The 23,388-nt window shown below is 41.7% G+C and overlaps 1 protein-coding gene across 1 annotated transcript in view; it reads right to left on the bottom strand.

The window, feature by feature from the left end:
* Window positions 1–4,141: 4,141 nt before the first annotated feature.
* Window positions 4,142–23,388, bottom strand: part of DOCK11 (dedicator of cytokinesis 11) — a gene marked incomplete at its 5' end in the record, with an annotated part of 64,877 nt that continues 45,630 nt past the window's right edge. Inside the window, 13 exons of the mRNA XM_026082660.1 lie at window positions 4,142–4,609; window positions 7,133–7,271; window positions 8,760–8,860; window positions 9,515–9,705; window positions 10,053–10,263; window positions 11,375–11,521; window positions 13,280–13,393; window positions 14,307–14,429; window positions 15,417–15,523; window positions 16,992–17,049; window positions 17,128–17,343; window positions 19,177–19,290; window positions 19,991–20,173. Of these exons, the coding sequence (XP_025938445.1) occupies window positions 4,487–4,609; window positions 7,133–7,271; window positions 8,760–8,860; window positions 9,515–9,705; window positions 10,053–10,263; window positions 11,375–11,521; window positions 13,280–13,393; window positions 14,307–14,429; window positions 15,417–15,523; window positions 16,992–17,049; window positions 17,128–17,343; window positions 19,177–19,290; window positions 19,991–20,173 (1,827 nt within the window). The remainder of the gene's footprint in view (window positions 4,610–7,132; window positions 7,272–8,759; window positions 8,861–9,514; window positions 9,706–10,052; window positions 10,264–11,374; window positions 11,522–13,279; window positions 13,394–14,306; window positions 14,430–15,416; window positions 15,524–16,991; window positions 17,050–17,127; window positions 17,344–19,176; window positions 19,291–19,990; window positions 20,174–23,388) is intronic.

The raw sequence follows: 23,388 nt of genomic DNA, 5'->3' as shown, positions 1-23,388 counted from the left end.
CCACCGAATAATTTAGTGTTAACAATTTCATCTGGTGCCCCTATGTATTTAAAGGTTTATTACAGTACCCTTCTTCAGAGGCAGCACATGCAATAACTCATTTAACTAGGTTTTAGTCCCATGAATTTTACAACAGTATTAGCTTCAAAACACTTGTTCTGTGAAGAGCAAAAATGAAAAAGCAAACTGTGCTGATTGCAACACTTATTTTTCCTGGTTTTGTCGTCTTTTTCTTTTCTTTTTTTTTTCTTTTGTGAGCTGGAACTGTCCCTTCTCTCAATAAACTGAAATGAGAATTTTCCCTTGCTTCCTGTCAAAATTATTGATTTTTCAAGAAAGAGAAGCTAGGAATAAAAAGAATAATATTGTATCACTGGTCATAGAACTCTCTGGAGTAGCTTTTGCATATTATGGGGGGGTCAAATGGGATGTACCGTCATCACACAGAGAAGCTTAAACAGGGCTTATATGACATACGTATACACAACATGAATGGTAAAAGCACTTGTGTTAGGAATATGTAGTAGCAGGTGTTAAATTTACATAAAAAAATGTAAATTACATCCAGAATAGCTGAAATCTTATGTACAGATCATAATTGGTTCGCCATTGCTTGACATAAGCATGTTATTTAAATAAGTACCACAGTCTGTGGTTGCATAATAATTAGCTGTATGCAGGGTTCCTAATTCCAGTAAGAACCCCCTGTTTAATTAGGAAAGAAGAGCTCAGGGCATCAAATGAATCACCCTCGATCCCAGCTTCCAGATGCAACATCCTCAGCATGGTAGTCTCCTACGTGGATAAATTGAAAAGGATGTGGTTTAATGTGTAGGAGATTTTTGAGCATATTTTCCACTTAAATTTTCTTCCAGTCCTTTGGGCTCAGTTATATCTAATTAGAGAGTCTCTTTCCCTGTCTTATGCCTCTGTGAAAGCCTCTTATGCCTCTCTGAAGCCTACTGTGAAGTTAATGGGACTGTCTCTACAGGAAGGGGAAACTTCAACATACTTTCAGAGAGAAGGCACTATGCCTATGTTAATCTTCTTCTATATCCAAATACCAGGTGGTATATGTCCCAAAGGCTTCCAAAACAAGACAAACGTGTTACAAACTACAGATATTCTCACAGCCATAAGCTTCCATTTGTTAGCCTATGTAATGAACATTTCTCCTCCGTTTTTCAGAAGAAATTTAGAACATTGAGTAACATGTAGAAATACATCCTTGGTTGCAGTGAATTCCAGGTTCCAGATTTTTGGGGGGAAAGAAATGTAACTCAAGTTATTTGGCTTAAAATACTACCTTCTAATCTCTCTGCAGGGAGAAAAGCAGTATGGCAGGGAAGAGAGTAAATGTTTACACTTTGCTCACTCTGTTCCATGCAGGTGTATAAATCTCTGGAAGCGTTTTTTGTAAATAAAGTGCTGGCAGACCCTGTGTTCTTCTGTACATCCTATCTGCAAACAGTGTGGCTCTAACACATACCATTATCCAAAATAGTCCTGATACTGAGAACAGCCAAGTGCTCTTAATCCTCATTGACAGATACTTTACCCTATTTCTTCTCCCTTTATGCAAACAATTGAGCGCTTGCAGAATTACTAGCGCATCTGTTCTGCAGATTTAGCATGTTACACTGCAGTTTTGCAGCAAAAGTAATTGGAAGTGTATGTGTAAAACGTGTGCATGTATCTGTATGTCTGTATCTATCTATATCTATCTACATAGATATATTATATAGATATATAGAAAGAGTGCATGCCAGGTTGTAATTTAAATATGTATCGTAATTTCTACAGACCAAAAAGATTCCCAACCATTTCTTAGGATTAAGCAGAACAGGAAAAACTAAAGCGTTAATAAACATTTATAGTCTTCAGAAAAAAAAAAAAAAGAAAAAGACAGCAAACAGGAAGTACCCAATGTGAGTACTGGTTAATTGAAAAATAGGCACATAAATAGTACAGTCCCCAGATATCTGTGAATTAAACTATTTCAACCAGAAACAAGAAAAAAATCTGGAGAACTTCTTTAAACTGGGACAATTGCCTAAGAAAAGGAAAGGAAGAGATAATGAAAATACTTTCTTGGCACAGCTGCTGAAATACAACGGTAAAATCTCTAATGACCATCTCCCCATCACTTCTAGACAGATGTAAACGTAAAGCAAAAACAAGCTTGTTTGTTGCTAGTCTTTTTATGACCCATCTAAAAAGGACAAATTTTCTTGTGAAATTTTCCTATTATAAATCCAGTAGAATTGCTTACCTGCAGGACAGTAGGCAAACCCTTAGAATGATCATTTTTGTTATTCATCAAAACTGCATATAGGTGTGTATTCTGAACTGCACTGCTTCAAAGAGCATATTTGAAATAACTGTAAATATCCTAATTGGAGTTATGCGGTAGGTACTTTTTTGGCTGAATTACTGAGATGGCTTGCCAATATAGTAAATTAAAATGATAGGACAATTTCAATAGCAACAATTAGTTGAAAAAATCAGCCAAGAATTATCTTGGAACATTAAAGACATCCAAAAACATGAATAAGAATTTCACTGGAATTTCAGCAAAACTAAGCAACAACAGGTTGAAAAATTCAGACAAGAAAATCGTCTTGGAACATTAAAGACATCCAAAAACATGAATAAGAATTTCACTGTATTCCAGCAAAACTATTAGTTTACTTATAGTATTTAAGAGCGGTATAGTGGAAGAACTTTTGGATATCTATTGCTCACGACTGAATATTGTATTCAAAATATGTCCTCCGTAATGATGTTTAGATTTGAGCTAGCCCTAAATAATCATTTAAAGTATCCACTATTAAACGACTTCAGCATCTTTTAGAGAAGTAGTTTGGAAAACTCTCACTATCTGCCTTTAAATATTCTTTGCCGAAAGATGAAAATCAATAAGGTAGTAACCATAATTAAACATACTAGTCTCTCTTCCTCTTTCTGTTAAGCTAAATTTGGAGCCTGTCTGGCATAAAAGCACATACAAGCAGAAATGTAGTCTGTTTGCTATATAGGCATATCTGTATTTTGCTTGCAACAACAACTTACGGGTGAATTTAGTAATCGCAAAATTTCTTTCTCAGAAGACAATTAATTTTAGGTATTTAAAATCATGCATAGTATACATCTTAAAATGTGGTCCATTTACTATTTGAGATAATTTTGATACAGAAATTAGAAGCTTAACATTTTATAGACACTATAGCCAAGCTAAAAACCTAACTGGAGTCCTATTATTATGGCATTTTGTTATGCATCATTAAAAAAACCAAAAACCCTCCCCTATGCACTTTGGAACCATATTTACAATTGATGGGATTTTTGGAAAGCACAGGCATTAAAAATGTTGCTGGATAAAAGAACTGCTGATCTGTTTTCTTCCTCCTGTATCTGAAAGTGTCCTATTAAGAGAGACAAGAGATAGTGTATTAAAGCTTGGGGGAGAGAAGGAATAAAGGAATTCTGGAAAATACATTTGCTCTAACTACCAGCCAGACAAAAACAACATGCTCTCAGAAAATAGATCCATCTAACATCAGGGAACATGTATGTCATATGATGTTAAAAAACAAATTTGTGTGAGTTATTTCATTTCAATGTACTGCACTTTTTTTTTTAAACAGATCTTACAGATTATTACAATTTTTCTGAAAGGTGTTAAAGCACTTTATAATTCCCAACTCATTTTAAGGTATCCTCTAATAATTTCTGTATCTTTGCATGTAAGTCTAGCAGTTTATATTTGTGTGAAGCCATAAATGGTAAAGAGTAAAATTAGTATCAAATGACAAATCTCCTGCAGACTTGCAAGGTAAGCCACAACTGAAAAGAGCCACAGCAAGCTCAGCTACCATGGATGTTACTTTAGAATTATCTGTACAGGAGTTGTATGAAAATTATAATTTCTGAATTAGCTTTTTGTTATTCCAGACAAGGGTGAGTTTACTCTCATTATGTGGGTGCATAAGGGGCATATGGAGCCCAAGCCACTTTCCAGAAGAGGAGGATCTCTTACTAGTGACTACAATTTCTTCTTTGTGTTCCCTGCCCGAGAAAGCTTTTAGCAGCAAATATGGTATAATGCTAATTTCTATACACTCTATGCTCCTTCTATGTACAAAGTAGTTTTACATTTTATTATATTCCATTGTACAATTTTACATAGTACCGTTACCATTTCAATTCATAGTACAGCAATTCAATACATACTTAGATAACTGCCTTTCCATGTACTGTTATACATTTAACCAAAAAAAAAAAAAAAAAAGTAGAAAACAAGCACAGTGGTGCAATGTCCAGGCACTTTCAATGTTGCTCAGCAAAATAAGCAAGCACCCTGTTTGAAAGCATGGTAACTTTTGGAAAAAAAAAATTGAATCTTTCCTCATCATGGATTTTTTTAACATCCGTTGCACAGTTCCAAGTATTCCTGAGAAAGCTGTGTAAAATATCACTGGCATGTTTATATTTCAGCAGTGGGTCTAAGCGAACAGTAACCTCCATCACCAGATGTTCCACTGATTGCACAGAAGACATGTAGGGAGTCATGCATCCATGGCGAATGCATCGTATCTTCGTGGTACATCTACACAAAACAAAACAGTCACAAATTCAGTAAAAAGTTCAGTTCATCATTATAATCCAGCTTTTTTAAAAGGTATGCAAAAGAGATAGCCAACCTTGTCTTCAAAGCTGTTTCGCAAAGGCAGCATAACAAAGAAATGAGAAAGAACAGTAATTCAGCAATTTCTGTAGCACGCATATATGCACTGTTTTATATATTACTAGATAGTTTTCAGTTAAGACTATCCAATTTAGGAAGGAAACAATCCTCTCTGTATGGCAACTTCTTATTATACCCTAACAACAACAGAATTTTAATGTATTTTTTTTTGTAAGAGGTGCTCTAGGAGTAGCTAACTGTATTTGTTTTTTTATCCTGTCCTTCATCAGTAGGCTCAAAAAGTTAGTCAGCATTTACGTTACTGAAACTGAGATCACTGGCCATCATAAACAGTTTCTGGACATCCAGTATTCTGCCGCTCTCCGAGGTTTCCTGTATCTATTCAGCTGCAGTTCACCCGTTTTTTGTTTTTGGATAGGTTGCAAGCTGACCCAGTGAGTTTCCCATCTGCTAAAATAGATGCAGTGCCTGTGTGGCTTTGGGGGCACTGAAAATACTTAGAAAAAGGTGTGTTATTTGTCATGAGAACCCTAAATGAACCTAATTTCCCTTTTACGTTTAATTGAGGAACTTTGCAGAAGAGGAAAACATGCTTCATTGTGTTTAATTTATTAGATATTTAGGGCATTTGATGGAAATATAAGGTTCAAGTTAGCAGTTATTTACATAATGGTGTATAACCATGAAGAACAGTCCTTGTAAATACGGTGTTTTAAGCTGCTTTTGGATGTAATACAAAATACTAAAGCCAAGTATAAAAAAAAAGTGTACCATTCTCAGCGAGCACTTAACTTTGATGTTTCAGTTGCTGTAGTAATATTTTGCCCATTAACCAAAGAGAACAAGGCAAGGGATTGTAAATACATATATAGGTAATAGGGCGTACTTTAATAATGCTTCTTTGTTCTAAGATAACTTAACTATTGTACTGCTGAGATGCTGAACCGTATGATTTGTTTTCACTTTGAATATTGTAGAATTCAGAAACCACAAAAGTTCCAGCAGCTGCATGCAAATTAAATGTCTTGGAGAGGTTTACTTGCAAACAGTTTAGAGTAAGCAGGTGGCAACTCCTATGAACAAACATTTCTGAACAAATTCAGCAGTGAAGTAAACTTGCCAACGTAAAAAAAAAAAAGCTGAATGTGCAAAATGAGTAGCTGGCCCACTAAGAAAATGGTGGTTGTGGGCAGAATAGCAGGGAAATTTCGTAGCAAAGGTAAGGGGGATATAGCAGTCACTTATCCCCATTATACTCCTACAGCAAAATTCAGCACCGTCCTGAGACTGCACTTTGTTTCTCTGAAATGACATTATACTCACCTGTGCCAACACTCTATTTGAGTCCTCTCAACATTAGTTTATTGTAAGTACACTTGATTTCCAAATATCAGTCTGCTGCAGTTATATTATTTCGCCACTTACACATTTTGGTATCTATTTGCACAACTCCTTAAATTACGTGGAATTTGTCTATATATTTTTATGGACTTGAAATGCTGCAGTTATAATTAATAGTCACTCATGGAACTGTTGTATAAAAAGTAAATAAACCATGTTTTGTGCAACTCCTCTATGCTTATTCCTTTTCATTTAAGCAGTTATATTTCTGATTTAAACTAAAAGGCTAAATTACTGTATGTAAAGTAACTAGGAAATTTTGAAAACATTCAAAAATTGAAATTCAAATTTCAAGAATGATGAATCACTTAATGCAGGCTGTGCTGTTCACTGTATATGCTTGATATTATATATGCATATATGTATACTTTTGTCAAAATGAAGGCAAAATTAAATGGCAGAGGTACAGAGATTACTTCAGAAAACCAGTTTTCATCTTATTTCACAGCTTGATACCAGGCAGATGAGCAATTACTCCTTGAATCTCTCACCTCTCTGATGATATTACTCAAATGTATTTTCCTAGAAAGATCCATGAAAACATTTAAAATATGGGTCAGTTAAATTAGGACAAATTCTTTAACAGTGCGTATGAACAGCACGTTGGCATTAGGCCAAAATTCAAAGAAAATAACCTTTAAAGAAAAACAAAAAGGGAACTTAGGCAGGATATAACAAAGGAAACTGAACTTTTGCTAGCCAATTTTGACCTGTTACTTATCACAGGATTCTTACAATGTAGAAAACATGAGGCAAAACATGGCACAGCATTTCTGGTGGCCACAGCAAGCAGGAAACGAGTTATACGGATCTCTGAAGACTCCACCCTGAAGCACACGGTATACCAACACCACGGTGGGGCTTTCAATCAACAGAAACCAGGTCGTTAGGAGTTCACCAAATGTATCATTTACTCTTTCACATTCAGTGACTCCTGTCTTTATGTTTAGTTAAATAGCACGAGGAGAATCGTGGCTAGTTTCCACGGGCAGAGAACCAGCTCCGTGGGTATGCAGTACGTGCCTGTTCATGGATGATGTCAGAAAGCTCTTTCACCATATCCCTGAAGTTTGACTTTAGTCCCTCGTGGTACTCCAGTTGGTCCTCTTTGATGAGTCGCTCGTTGAGTTCCAGCGCAATTCCGCAGGCTTGTATGAACTTCCTGTGGATGAAAGCAATGAGCTTGTGGCATTACATTTTCCACCAACCAGGCAGGCAAATCTCTCAACTATCCTTTTCTCCAAGGTTTGAGACAAGTCACGTCCTAGGGGTACCTCTGGCCCAGTGGAGCAGATGGTGGGGAGGGACTACTGGGCAGGAGTGCGCTTTCCTTTGAGCCTGGGCTCGCAAGAAGTGCAATAAGGCACATGCGCACCTGCAGTGTGACACAGGGGTCTTGCACCTTGCCCACCACCTCTGGCCCCGCACATGGCTTGCAGACCACAGATAAGCCCATGCAGCTGCAGATGGGGAGCAGAGGGAGGCCGTGGTGGTGCACAGCTGGGAAGACAACGGAAGGACTCGACCGATCTGGATGTACATGATGCAACACTTGTGCTTGAGGTGAAGTTGCTAAGAGCAGACACACTGCCCGGAAAGAAATTTAGATCATGGGGAGCTGCAATACTGTTTTCTTACTTAGTGTTGCTCATTTTCTTCATTTCACAGGCCTCTATTTCTCCTTATTTTTCAGACTACAGTGGCAAAACAAACAGGCCTGGGATTTTCTGGGATTGTTTGTATGAAGCACAGTGATTATATTTGTCTTTCAGGGCTGCACAGCAGGGCTGAAGAGTGGAAATGCCTTCCCTCCGTTCTGCCTCCACGCACGCAGGTTCACAGTCATCGCTCCCTTATTCCTCCCATGGTTTGCTAGGTTACCCAATACACAAAGGAAAACAGGAGTGGCCCCAGTCTGCTCCTTCCACGCACTGACTGGTGGGTGAAATGGGAGTCACCAGCACCCAGTAAAGGAATGGAGGAGCTGGTGGGTGACTGGTTGCTCCTGGTAGTCCAGGACGTGCTCTGGGAAAGGCAGGTGGGGAAGCACGTTGTCCTGAGGGCAAGCAGGAGCTGCCAGGGCACTCCTTCTGCGTGGAGGTAAAAGGCAATGTTATAAGCACTTACTCTGAGGGACAGCACAGAGAGTTTTTTGGGTTTTTTTTGAAAAAAAGCCTGTTTCAGGTCATATAGTTTCAAAAATTAGCAACAGAAACAAGAATGATGTTGAAGATGATAAACTGGAAAGGATTTTGCTTTAAAATATTTGAAGTCCATCATTTTCTAGTGAAAACTCCCTTTGGAAAGATTGGGAAACAATGCATCATATGAAAGATCCCTGAAAACAAGGCTACCAAGTCTGCTTTTTGAACATACTTTCTTTGCACTATAACCTCCAATACCCCCACAAACAGCTGAAGCAGGCAGTCATTCAAGGAGATCACAGCCCTGAGCTTGGGAACTCTTGGAGGAAACGGCTACATTGGCCCCTTCACACCTCTGAGCACCTGCAGCCCTGGGAGACCTGGATCTTTATAAGACACATTTGAGCATTCAGCACCTGCTGATTTAGGAGGCAGACAAAAATATAAGAAAAACAAGTACCATATTCTAACCATATGATTAGTTTTTATTACATTAGAAATCCTACCTGAACATTTCTTTTAATTCATTCACCTTCTTAGCAGGGTATTTGCTGGACTGACTGTCACTTAGGAAAGCCCTAGCATAGGCCAAGGGACCAGCGTTAACCTAAAAAAAGAAGTAGTAATTTATGCTTGAACTTAAGTTGAATTGCTGAAACAGTTATGAAAGTATAATAATTTTGTTTTACTTGAAAACCATTAGTATATTATTTGAATACCACCCACCCGGCATTACTAATGTCACAGGAAGCATCTAAAGTTTCCAAACTTGAGTATTACTTTTTCTATCTAAGTTTTTTAAAACCTAAAGACAAATGGAGATAAAAAACAAAGAGGCAGTCTGTTTCCTCATACTTTCCTCTTATTTCTGTTTGGAAAGCAAGGCGGTCTTAGTTTTAAAGTCATGTACACATCTGGAGAGAAACCAGGTTCACAAAAAGGCTATTTCTGCCTTATGTTTACAGTACAATCTTCAAGAATTAAGAATATTTCAGCATCCACCTAGTGCAAACTAATGTGGAAATACACTTGTACTTGACACTGCAAATACAACTGGACAAAATGCTTATTGCCGTGAGCCACCTCTAATGTACAATTGTATGCGGCAGGATAAGTCGCAGTGTGTTGGCGAGATTAAGGCTGCAGTGCTGCAAACAAGGTAGTTAATGATTTCTGGAAAGTAAATGTGCTGCATTGCCAAAAGATGACTCACTCTGAGATGTGCATATAAACATGATTTTGAACGGACCTCAGGTCTTACCTGCACAGAAACACAGCCTTGCAACTTGAGTTGCAGTTGGATCATATCAACATCACTGGCAGAGCAGAGTTTTTGCAGCTCTGCTGTCTTGTCTTTTATCTCATCAGTAGCGACATCAATTGGTTTTAAATTAACCTGATGTTCATAATTGACTGGAATTCTCTTCTTTACATATGGAAAGGAGTTCGAGGCTAGCAGAAACAGCAAATGAAGTTTATAGGTTGAAAAGTCTTTCAAGAAATGGGACTATTCTTCACAGAATAAATACAGGTGGATCCTTGCCCTCAGGGTTTTACCCAGTGTGTGTGAAATCCTGAACAAGGCTCTAATCTAACAGCATGACTTACTCATTTGTAAACATTTGCACACAGAAATAGAAGGTAAACCCTTCTCCAGCCTCCTCCCACCAGGGAGAATAATGCATCACAATTCTGACTGAAAATGAATTTCTGACTTGTTTTGCATATTTCAATGTACTAAAATATTCTAAAAAGAGTTCCTGATACGTACTGTCTCACACTTAGATGCTTGTACTTACTAGTTAGAACGGTCCTTTTTTTACACTGTTCTTCCACACTGCCATGCTTTTTTCCAGATAAAGTATAAGGAGTTTCAAACACAAATCTATTGATGTTATGATTTCTTTCAAATTCAGTCTTTCTTTCAGAAATTTCTTTGTCTTCAAAGTAGGGCTTCACATAAGTCACTTGAATATGGGCATACTTAGGATCAAGGTCTTTAACATTTACCTGTGAGATAAGAGGGTTACTTACTAGGACAAAGGCTACAAACACCATTGCTAATCAGTTCATTTACGTACTGGGATCTGATTCACCCTGCTGCCATTCCCTGCTGTCCCAGCCCCACTGCATGCAAGCGAATGACACACAAAACTCTCCCTTTGACCTCAGCTGCGATGGCAAGGTGCTAAGGCCATGAGCTAGCAGACGCACGAGATAGGGAGGTGTGGCATGAGAAATACCTCATCTGGTGCCAAACAAGCTACGTCTGGAACAGACAGCCATATCACCATATCCATCAACGCAGCACGTGCCTGACCTACTTAGTCGTTCTAATACGACCACATTGCTTCCAGGCCATGAGCTAGCATCCATACGGTACTGTGCTGCGGCATGCCAATCTGCAGGCTTGCACAGAGCAAACTTTGGGATCTCCAGCACTGTCTTTAGTAACCCACACATACCCACAGTTGCAGCCCAAGGATGTGCACACCCCTTGCAGTGAGGATAAACGGATATTCCAAAGGAAGCAGAAGGAGCTATGGCTGTTGCAGGCTTTGTGCTCAGTGAGAATAACAGCGTGTTTCAGACTGGTGTGCAGCAGGGCAGTCCATGCAGGAAGAGTTACACGAATGGGATTCATGTCCAGGGAACCCCCAAAACTGCACCATAAAGAGGGGGAGCCAGCAAGAGGGTGCAAAGGATTTTCCTCTTAGACTTGCAGTGACAAAGCAACAAGTAACCCTCTTTCCAACCATCTGCTCCTTCGTGCTGGTTCCTAACTCCTCCTGACAACAAGGCTCAGTGAGATATGGATTGCAAATATCCCATTCGCAATTCCCAATTCATTTATTTCCACCTGGGAGCCAGACCAGTATCAAACCTTATCAAGGTATGTAACATGTCCGCACTGAGGCATGCGGATGTGAGAGGGAATTGGAAGCAGGGTGCTTGTAAGAGGAAAGATGACAGAGCTAGCTTCTTCCTTCCTGTTGGCAGAACAGTATTAGTCAAAAACAAGTGATATTTTGTCACACTCTTCAGAGCATAGTCTAGTATGTGGCCCTGATGTTCACTGCTAATAGCATTTTGTTAGCTTGTTTATTCAGTTTAACGCTACCTTGTTAGAATCCTGGATAATTTTTACAGTCTCTGACCCAAATTTTTCTCCATAAAGTTTAAGAAGTCTGAAGGAGATCTCCGAGAGGCCTGTCAGCTTGGGTTCTTTATAGATGTATTCCTTCCCATCTTCTTCTTCAAAGAATGTCTAGCATTAATCACACACAAAAAAAAAAAAAAAAGTGAGAAACAAATGGATTTCATCACTTGGGAAACTATTTTAGATTTGCTACTTTGAAAACAACTTTATACTAACATCTCAGAAAGTCAAGAAGGTTTATATGGTTGTGGCTTGCATAAAGTGTCACTGAACATGGTCTGTTTAACAGGTTCCTTCAAAAATTGTATAAAAAATTAAGTTCCTCAACCAACACAAGCAAGTCATTGCTGAATACAAAGGCTTGAATAGGACTGATGGGAAATCTAAACAATGTGGAAGAGGGTTTTGGCCAGAGGTTGTCTTTTAGGGAGTGCAGAGAGAGGCAAGCAGGAGAAAAAACAAAAACAGGCACAGAGAAGGAGTAGAAAGACACATAAATTGAATGAACCCTGAGAGCAGAACCACATGAAAAGTCTAAAGAGAAGGATTTTGCATAGGCTGAAAGGGACTTGAAGGAATAAATAAAGAAACGTGCTTCCTCTGGTTTGATTCCTCTTGCATTCGGGGAAGTGGAACTTAGTGCATGTGTTGTAAATAGAGACAAAATTGCACCAAAGGCATCCGCCTGCATTGCCAGTCCTGCCTGTAATGGAAACAACCTGAAGGCTTCATGCTTTGGCCAGCTATTCCAGTTAGAAGTTGTGACAGAGTATTAAAACTATCTCTGTGTTGTTGACATATAAAGCTGGCAAAACTTTAAAATGAAAAACTGGATCAAGTATTGCTCATCAGGATAATATGTTATGTAGCTTAATTGGAGGGGTAGCAAACTAAACTCTAGCAGTTGTTTCCTTTTATCTGTCGTTAACCTTATTTGCTTTGTAAATATCCAAAGTTGAAGATAAGACAAGGACAAAAATAAAATTTATGTTGCTGCAGCAAAAGCTAGTGCTCAGATATACGTGTAATGATGGTGGTGTTCTTGTATCCAGGATAGTTTCAGGGTTATACATCATCTAATCTAAAAGAAGGAACCAGGAAAGACAGGGCTAATATCATTTACATAACATTTTCTAAAGAGTGGCTCTGCATCTCCCCCAGGGTTAAGCGTTCACAAACAGAAGCAGACAGTCCAGAGACACATGGAAGATGAGAGGTAATACATTTTATGAGACCAACTGATATAACTGGAAAAAAAAGCAACTGCTTTTAGGCACAGAGTATTCTGTGAGGTCTGATAAGAGCATACTTCTTGGAACCTAAATCTTTTCCATTTTTCCAGCTACCTCAGCTAGTCTAACAAAAAATACCACCTATCCCTACAAATATGTAACTGACACTGGTATATATTGTTCCTCCAGTTTCTCAGGTAACTGTTTTACTCTGCCGATGTCTACAAGACAGCAGCAATTGTCTGTAGAAGAAAACATCTGTTACTACTGCTGGTTATATACTATATACTATTACCAGTTATATACTGCACACACTAAACTGCATTTATATAAATTACAATAATAACCACACAAAATGTGGTTTTCTGAACATGCTAAGCCATCTTCTAATTCCTGAGTTGTTTTATGAAAATTCTACCAGCAGTATCACAAGCTTTACAATAATAAAGTGCTCCTAGAAAGACAGAGAAACACTGGCCTCAAGAATATAATATTGAAATGCTTATGTATACACATCAGTGGCTGCACCCCGAGTAGGTAGCAGGCTTTTCAGCTGCAAAGCCTCACAGAAGAGCAGCTTTATGGGACAGGATGCCAGGTGAGTGTTAACTGGCAAGCTGCTTTATACACTTACTTGTCCATAAAAGGCCACTCTGAAAAAGGTTCCAAGAAGTCTCTTCCTCGAGTGCATTACCTCCAGTATCTTAGCATAAGCTCCATGAAGTGTTCTGTACAGCTGAGTAAGTTTCTGGAAATCAGATCTTGACATCATTAAAGCAGAATTATACAAGCAGGAAAACATAGATAAAACACTGGAAGCTCCTGACATATCTGAACCCAATCCTACGGGAACTTTGGGCTAGAATTTCTAAAGAGGCTCACTTTTCCTTTGAAAAACCTCAGTTTTAAGTACGTGCTTAGCTTCAGATCTGGGAGGTGCCATGGACTGCAATAAAGCCACTACCCTTAGAGATAAGAACTGAGCCTAGAGTGTCAGCATGCTCCTAGACTAAGCCTTTAAGGGTAGAGCAGTTTGCACTATTACGCCCAGAAATTCTTCTCTGATTAAAAATAGCCTTATGATGCAAAAATAGATCAAGGCTTTCCCTGGTTTCAATTATATAGTTGGATGCTGTCCTAGTGTTCAATGGGACGTGGGAGAGGGAGGGAAAGTGGAGCAGTATTCCGCCATCCAGCAACAACTGCTCTGGAGTAAGGATCATAGCAGATGACGGGAAGGAGCAAAGGAGAGGATGGGATGGTAACAGCTTCCTTCCTTCCTCTACCACTTGCCTCTGAATTACCTGCAGATTTAGTCCTCTCTTTGAACAGATCTGACTCTTTTTTTAACCCTTAAAACTCTGAAGTCTTTATGCATTAAAGGACAAAAAGAAACAGTGGCTTTGATGGAGGATGACAGCATTATATTGGTGAGTGGGAATTATTACCTAATAAGAGCCTTCTGTATCTGGGAATGCCTTAACTTTAATAATTATACTCCAGATCATTGCTTTTACTAATTTGTTTAATGACTAGCAATGACACACAGTGTGTGCTTTACCGACACCAAGCCATTAACTCATAATTTCTGAAATAAAAAAGCCTCTTGTTTTTTTCTTAGCAATCTAGGAAATTACCTGAAATGTACAAAAAATGCCTACCTCAAATTCACGCCGCTTTTCATAAATAGGAATGATCAGTTTGGAAACTTCAGAAATTGTTTCATAACGCTCTGCCTTCCACAGGCCATCTATACATTGCTCCAGCAGCTCCACTAGGACTTCCTATGTTAATGTTGTTAATAATAAAGTCAAAGTTAGAAGTTAAAACATTTTAGCTTCACATAGTTCATCAGATTCCAGAACACATGGCCACAATTCCAGAAGTTTAAACTCAGTGTGTTCCTGGCCTTTCCAAAGGTATTTTAAATTTTGAAGGGGAAAAAGCTGAATTATTTTAAACAAATTTCATTTTTAATGAATCATTAGCACAATAGCCTGCAAGTATGTCTTAGTTGTTTAGCTACCTACCCAAGAGAATGCAGAAACTTTGGGAGGGTCTGGAAACGACAGCCCTGGAAGCCAGATGTATTTACACATCTAAGAAACACATCTAAGAAACATGTGCAATGGGGGATGGCATGTGTTGCTAAGGATCCTCAAGTCTAGCCTTGATGAAAAGACAGTCTAGTGGTGAGGTTGCAGGGCCATCTTGCTCAGTCACGTGGCCCACCAACACTGTTGCATGGGGATGGTGCAGAAGTAATTGCAAGGCTTTATGACTCACAGGAGGATTACTCTCCACTTCCCTGGTTCCCTGCTATGGTTTCTGGACTGTTCTGCTGATGTGCTGTGTTGCAGAGCAGCCCTAAATCATGGGGAACCTAAGCTGTCCCTTCGCTTGGCAGGGTAGGACTGCACTTGACTCACGTTCTGCTCCTCCTTGAAAATTTCATGCTGCAATGCCCTTTGTCGGCAGAATTTGCATTTGCATAACGTGGCAGGCAAAGTTTGTGGCGTAGCCTTTTCAATCTTAGTGCTAGAGAAGCCTTTCAAAGGAACCAGCAACTTGTACCAGTTTTACTGACCTGAACTGTACTCCTAAAATCCTTAAGCACCCTTTTCTCTTGAGAAATTGTCACAGAATATTCTTCCTTACAGGTGCCAGCACATGGCTATAATTTATTATAGCTGACACACAAAAAGATCTAAAGCTAAATCCTAATCAGTTATCAAATCTTAAATCTGCAGGTCTGCATTACAGGACCTCACCTCACTGTAATGTACATCCATCATCCCACCATCTTCTTTCATTGCACCTTCTTCATCGATGTTGGGAGTGATTTTCCTGAAGGCAGTGCACCCACTGGAGAAGAGTTCTGTAGAGGACAAAAGCAAATAGCTTTACAGAATAATACATCTCAAATGCATCATGCTTCAACAGCCAGTGAAGCGGTCTAGCTGATAGGAAGGTCCTACAAGCAGTAGGAGACCTGATTCCCATTTTTGCTACTGATTTGCTATATAACACTGAACACATCAGAATCTCCTTGGCCATTCTTCATGGAAGTCACTCCTAGTACGTAACCAGCACCAAGGACAACAGATCTTCCAGCATGCTATCTGGTGGTCATCTTTAATCAACTTAATGGGCTGCAACCCACTGTAAGTTGGGAAAGACAAGGGTACGTTTGTGCACAGAAGATGTGAGGAGAAAGCTATTACCAGATGCTGGAGAGCTGGGTAGTAAGTGAACAGGGTTGCACACTCCAAGCAGAAAGCATGTTTCTTTATGCACCCCAAAACTTTGAGTAATTCAGCCTACGTATGTGTAAAGAGTGTCAGTAATGGAGATAGCTCATTGCATTCACTTGATATCCCTTTGGACTTGTTCCTCTTCTTTTTTAGAAGTTCTCATTTTACCACTGGTTTTGGTCAGCAGCCTCCAATGTATAAATAAAGAATGGCTAGCTTTTAATCCTCTCTGCTCTGTAACTACGTGAATTTTGTACGTATATCAAAAAAAAGTCATGATTTTTCCCACTTAGCTAACACACAATACATAATTTGGAGGGACTGCAAGCCCCCTGAGCAGGCCATTCAGAGACCTTCCCATTGAAGGGAGTGTATGTTATCAGCTTTTGCGGGCCCTTAACTTTCCACTACCTTTTAAACATTAAGTGGCCATTTCAACAATATGCCTTCTGTAAAAATGAGAAATGGGGTCAATATATCAACTGTTAAATAGATATTTAAGAAAACCTGCAAAATGGTGTTACTTTAGAACAAATCAGTCTGCCTTTACTTCCTGTTTTGCATTAAACCACAACACTTTTTTTTTCCTCTGGTTGTTCTTTACACCTATTTGTATAGTTAGGCTATAGCCTCATTTTTTGACTGAAATTCAACTATAGTTTTGTGTACTACCTATAGTGATACTTCTGGTATGATGAACATACTGAGAGTCAGTTTTTAACACGAGCTTCCCCTCTGAGCGCATTTCCTAATGTGAAATACATGTGAACATTTGAACTGAGATGTGATGTATCTGTTCTTATTTTACTCAGCAAAATGCCAGCATGACTGTCTAAGTGGAACTGGCCAGCCTAGTAAATGCCCGTGCTTGAAAATCTGGTTTCGTTTCTTAAAAACTACTCGTCTTCTGCCTTTGTCAACACATGGTGCATTATTTCTTTTCCTTTCTAGTTTGTTTAGAAGCGCTCTACAAGTAATCATTTACCAAATCAGGAGAAACTTATCTTTAAAAAGATTCTGATCTCCCCAAAACCCAAGGGCAAAAGGTCATGGCACTGTCTTCCTTGTGCCTCTCTAACAGTGAACACTTACTTTTCCTGTGAAGAAACTCTGCAACAAGGGCTGCTACATGAACATAACACATGGCTGCCTGCAAAGTACAAAGGAACAATTAAAATAACATCTGTACATCTGTCTTTTTATACACCATGATTTATTACATGATTACCTCTGAAAAGTCTCCATTCTTCACATGAATCTTTGCCATACTGTCCAGCCAAGTCTTCCGGAGCTCTGGAGTGCTTGCATAAGATTTGGCTAAACTGTACTGTAAGTCTATCAACATTTCTGGATCCTTTTCGTGTTCTTTCATTTGGGCGGTAGCCATAAGCACTGTACGGATTCTCTTTGTCAAATCTTTGACTTCGGAAGGAAAAGCAGTTGCCTGACACAAAACAAAACTAATTAGAAGCAAACACGGACACAGAAGGTGTCCTAGGCTTTCTCAAAGACAGACCGTCGTTACCCTTTGAGCCAATATTCCATTTACTAATGATCTGAAAATGCAGAGCACAGGAGATAACCGCAGTTTTTACCTTTTGAACTCCCACCGTGTACAACATAGAGTATTACATATGCAATGTCAGGCATTTCACTCTGGGTGTGCAAATCCTATTGATTGTTCAGGCCAAACGCTCCCGGTCATGCACAGGGTGTCAGGCTAGTTATTCCTGTGCTGAAGTGAGGCAGGTACTTCGGTAACCTGCTGGCTTGCTGCGAGAGTGAGACAGAACTGCTCCGAGCATGTGAACGCCACTGAAAGGGGCTTTAAACCATTCCTGAACTAGTTTTCATTTCATTCAACATCCAGCTTGTTGGTCTCCGATGTGGTTACTCTTTAATTCCTACAGCACCAAAGACATCTGTAGAGCTTCCCACCACAGGAATGTAATAAATAAGAAAAGAGGAAAAACTAGATAATCACAGAATTACAGACTCTAGTCCGATTCCCTGCTCAGAGCAGAGCGAACGTCAAAGATAAAGCTCAGGGCTCATCCAGCCAAGCTCTGATAATCTCTGAGGACAGAGATCCCACCTCTTTTCAGGGCCCTGCCCTAAGACTACACCAGTCTCTTGGGGAAGGTTGTTTTCTTCATGTAAAACTGGAATTTCCCATGCAATAACTTGTGCCCATTGCCTCCTGTCCTGTGACTTTGTACTTCTGAGAGGAGTCTGACTTCATCGTCTCTACAACCTCCCTTTTCGGTAGTGGAAAGCAGCAGTTAGATCCTCCCTCAGCTTTCTCTTCTCCACTTTGAGCAAGCCTGGTTCACGCTCCCCCTCCTTGTGCTCCAGCTCCCTGGCCATCTTTGTGGCCTTGCGCTGCATCCTCTCCAGTTTGCTGAAGTCTCTCTCATACTGGGGGGCCCACAACTGGGCACAATATAGGTATATAAGTATATAAGACACGTATAACAATGGTTTCATGACGCAAAATACAATCAGCAAAGTGTGGTTCAGTGAAACCCTTTTAAATAAACATGTATGTACAGAAGAGAACCAAGGTCTTTGTCAGATATGTCCTGAGTATAATTTTGTTGTATCACAATTCAACACCTAAATGAGGTTCCCATTCCACCTTTAGGTCACAGGATGATCATACAACTGTAAAATACTTCCCATTTTTCTCTGTCTTACATCTGTAGTTATAGGGTGCACAGCGGAGCAAGTTGTAGCAAGGGTATATTGTTCAACGGGTTTGGTAGAAGCCATTCATTTTAATATAAAGGTAAATAATTGTTTTCCAAAGAAACACAGAGAGCAAAGTGAAAATATATCACAACCATTAATCTCTATGAAAGAGGACGTTCTTAATATTGCTGAAAATCAATTCATTCATTTTATTTCCTGCTAATTGATACTTCTAGGCAATAGAAATGTCAGGTCCTCCCTTGTCAATCCTCTCAATGCTGGAAGTTCTTGAAAAGCTCTTTGGATAATCTTGAAAGCAATGTGCTGGGCAAAGCATAACCTGAATAACAGTGCTCCCTCCTTTTGGCTTTAAGCCTGATGGACGGAACATGATCTGCCTATGCAGCTGGCCACCTTGCTGTCGGCATAATCTTTGTTTACTGAACAAACACAGCCCAGTAGGAGCTTATAAATTATACAATTCCATTCATTAGTTTTACCCTTAAACATGATTTTCTTGAATGCTTCCCCACTCTTGTTCCCAGTAGCTGATAGCACATGACATGATTTATTTTCTCCAACGTACCTTCATAGGCCTGTCACTGTTTGCAAAGTTGTTAATGATGAGCAAGGAGTCCTGAAACCTTGTCCCACCGCTGAGTGCCACATCTGCTATTAACTGGCTCACTGCAATTATTATCTGTTGGGAAAGGGCAGGGGTTTTATTTAAACAAGTCCTTGTAGAGGTGTTTTATGGTCACAGTTACATAAGATGTTCATACAAAAAGATCACGTCTTTCCCACAGTGTAAGTGACGGTTGTTGTGGCTTCTCTGTCACATCTCCCAGGGACAAATAGTCTCCAGAGTACCAAACAGCTTTGCTGAACAGCAAGTTCACATGATTAGCAATATAATGATCTTAATACAAATCCTAATGCAACAATTAGTATATCAGTTTTCTTCTTCTGTGATTTATGACAGCCCAGATGGTGTTCATCTGCCCCTCTAGGTATCTAACTTTGCTTCAAAAAAGCAACGCTGCAAAAGCAGCTCCAGAAAAATTCCTCCTCCTGAGCTAAAGGCAGCTCTTCCTGCTGTCCTTCCCACCCCATCCCAGCCAGGCTCCAGGGCAGAGATGTGTCTTTTAGCCATGATTCCAAAAAATCAGCATCTTGGAGTCTGACTGGGCCAATCAGTGAAAACAGGAATTAGGCAAAGTCTGGAAATCAAGAGGATTTTTGACCAAATAATGGCAATATTTGCTCTTTTAGAGGTATGTGACAAGTTCCTCTGGAGATGTTAGATGATGCATAGCTATTAGGCCAATATACAGTCAAGCTCTTGACATATAAGTTCATGAAATCTGAGGTGGACTGCTATCTGTTTCCTGCTCACTGACCTGAAGATGTGTTCTCAGAAACGTTCTCCTCTTGGTGAACTCAAAGTTATTTCTCATCAGGAGATACAGAAGAGCAGAAGCCTCATTCCTAGTGGAGGTCAGCTTTGACGTGCAACACTTGAGGATCTCATAGCAGAGGGCAGCACACATGTTCACCCTTCCCTTGAAAAACGCTGAGGGAAACTTCACAAGACATACGCAAGTATTAGAACATGCACTGCTAAATTACACCCATGGGGCTCAGATGGACGGAGGTAAAGTGGTTACACACCAGGCTCCAGCCTGAATGGCCTGTATAAAACTTTCACCAGAGTTTCGTGCTGAAAAGTATTTGTGGGAATGAATCCAGGGCCTATTTTTAACCATGCTTCCTAGAGCAATGAGACCTTTGCTGTCCTGCTGTTTGGGGATGTGTTCGTGTGTGTCCATCTATCTCCTCCCCTAAAAACTTTTGGGGTCATTCGCAAATTCTCACTGAACTGGACAGGCAGAAGTTTCTTACGAATGTCATGAAAACAGGCAGCAGGGCAGAGAAGAGAGGTCCTTTGGATGTGCCCACCAAAGGCTGCTGCGTGAGCTATCGGCGAATCTGCCAGAGGCCACCCGCGAGAGTGACTCTGCTGGGAAACACGGCCCGCGATGCTCACTGAACTACTTTCACATGTCTCAGAAAAAATGCCTAAATTCATATGACTGCCCTCAGGAATGCAAACGAGAGGCTAGCTTGTCCCGGAGAACTGAACGCACGCACCACGGCTGTCCTGCCTTCCCACGGGCAGGGCTGGCCGCAGGCAGCAGCAGGGTGAACCCAAACCCGAAGCATGAGCTACCGGGCTACGAAAGGGGCTCGGAGATTTAGGGCAGGGCAAAGAAAGCAGAAGGGGAAGCCGGGCACCGAGCATTCATGCCGCACATCTGTCACCTCAGCAAACTCCTATTTCAGAGCAGGTCTGCGGGGGCGAGCTCAGCCAGGCCTGAAGAGCAGACAGCCGCAGCGGCGCTCTGCCCCGGCGGGACGGCCAGCCTTCGCGCCGGGTTTGCCGGAGAGCGGGGGGCCGACGGGGTGCTGGTACGGCACACGACTTCCCCCCGGCACCGGCCGCAGTGGGGTGGGCATGGGGAAGCGGAACAAGGAAGGGTTTGGCAATGGCACACAGCCGCCTCCGCAGCTGCGGCGGGTGGCACTGACGCTTCCCGGGGGGGAACGGAGGCTGTTTGGGCATCGCACGTGGGTGCTCCCTCCGTGAAAACACTCCGTTTTCAGTGCCTGATCCCCTCCGCAGTCATTTCGGCAGAGCCCAGAGATCCCAACGCCTGCTCCTGCACAGGGAAGCGTCACTGCCTCAACGATCTTCCCCCCCGCTTTCCCGCAGGGAGCCAGGGCGACGCGGGCTCCAGGCAGCAGCGCCTTGGGGACCGGCTCCCGCAGCACTGGGAGCCTGGCATGGTTTGCTGAATGCACACGGGAGCCCAAATATCAATCAGAAATTAGAAACGTAAAGTAAACAAACGCAGTAACTCCCTCCACGTGACTCCTAGTGCTAATCTGCTTTGTTTATAAAGCATCTTCTTCTCCTTCTCGTTTATTTTGATATTTTATGAAGCTAAATGCCAGCAGTGTTAATGAGCAAAAATACGTCATGGAATTTCCTGAAGGCAGAAAGGCAAGAGAGGGAACTGCACGTTTTTGTTCGTTCAGCAGGGAAACGTGCTCAGCTCATTGAAGACACAGCAGTCCTCATGGGGCATGGTCCATGAGCCACGTTCGTCTGTCTGGGGGACACGATAGCGAATACTGCCAGGGTATTCAGTCACATCCTCCAAGTCCGAGCCTGGAGTCGTTACCTCATCTCTCTACTCCTTGTGTTAATTATGATTCAGAAAAGCTCCTAGGCGCTGCTGCAGCTGTGCTGGTGAAAAGGGTTTCAAAACAGCAATGTAGCAGCTGTGGCCGGCCAAACTGCGCCATCGGAATTACACTGAGCCGCATGGGTAACAAGGCAGTCAGAGCACACTGTCCAAATATTTGGCGTTCACCGCCTCTGGTCAAAAATATTTGCAGGACAAAAATATGGGAAAAGAAAAGAAGCAAATAACCATCATGGCAACACAGGGTCAAGCGTGCCACGTGTGCACTCAGGAAAGGGGCTGTTGCGTAATTGCTGCCTGTTGTAATGCAATCCTTCTCCCATGGCAAGACAGAGTCACGCTCAGAATTGGGGTTAGCCCAGAGTGGGCCGCAGCGATGTGGGATTGGGCAAGTGTGGGCAGCACATGGGCAACCAAAGAGAAGTAGCCGGTGCTCGTTTTCAATATGCATCATTACTTTGCCTGGAGAGAAGAGGTTTTTCCAGACATTTCCAAACCCGTGCTAGTGAGAACAACTTTGCCTGGGAATCTGCTGCAGAACAAGCCCAAGATCCCTCCCCTGTGCCCTCCCCTCCACACTGCACCAGCTCTGGGGGAAAATCTGTTCATGGGGAACCTGCACGCCAGGGCAACTCCCTTCTGGGGGAGTGACCCTGAGCAGATGCAAAACCCTCTTGGCGCTGGGGCGAGAGCAGTGACCAAAGGGTTTACGCCCGCTGGGGATCTGGCCAGGTGCTGCCTGCAGCTCTCCAGCTGGCAGGAGAACGTGAGCTGGAAAGTGCTGGGAAAGTACACGGGAGGGGATGACTCTGCGTGCTCTGAAGGAGCACAGCTCTGATCCAGCCCTAATATGGACAGCCACAGCAGCAGTCAATGCAGCAAGTGGATCCCAGACCGGCACAAAAAGGGCACCAGGGCAGGGCAGCCAGAGCAGGCAGCAGGACATGCCAAGTCCTCTTTGCAACCCCACAGGAGGCTGTAACCACCATCCCAGGGAGCAGACTGAGTTACAGCTGCCAGGATGCTGCTTATGAGCCGCGGTCGAGTTCAGCAGACAGCTTTGCGCTCCCCAGCCCCTTGCAAAGCTCACCTGCGGGCAGCAGGCTGGCCAAAGGCTTCCAGCCTGCTACCGTCGGATGGCACCGCTAGGGAGGAAAAGCATCTCTGGATGTCGCCAGGGGGAATTGCTAACAGGCCGGGGAAACGCTCCCCAAGTCAGCTGTCTCCGGAAAAGGAAAGAGGACTGGCACAGCAAGGCTCTGCTGTCCTGCTCCTTCACGGCCTGGGGTGCGACGCCTCTCACGCTCTCCCCTAGCCTCACCGCACCGAGGGACACCACGGAGCTTCTCGTCGCTCTTAGATCCACACGTCTGAGCTACTCTTAAACACAGTCTGCTGCAGGGCAAATTATCTGAGCCGCTACCCTGTGCACATTTTCCTTCATAACTCTTAATTTAGTGACCATTCTCAAGCATGTATATATGTATTTATCTGTAACTGACACTCTGAAAAGAAGGATTTGGATTTTA

This window comes from Apteryx rowi, unplaced genomic scaffold (genome assembly GCF_003343035.1).
Source record: "Apteryx rowi isolate R43461 unplaced genomic scaffold, aptRow1 scaffold_59, whole genome shotgun sequence".
Taxonomy (NCBI): domain Eukaryota; kingdom Metazoa; phylum Chordata; class Aves; order Apterygiformes; family Apterygidae; genus Apteryx; species Apteryx rowi.
This window is presented reverse-complemented; position numbering and strand designations above follow the sequence as displayed.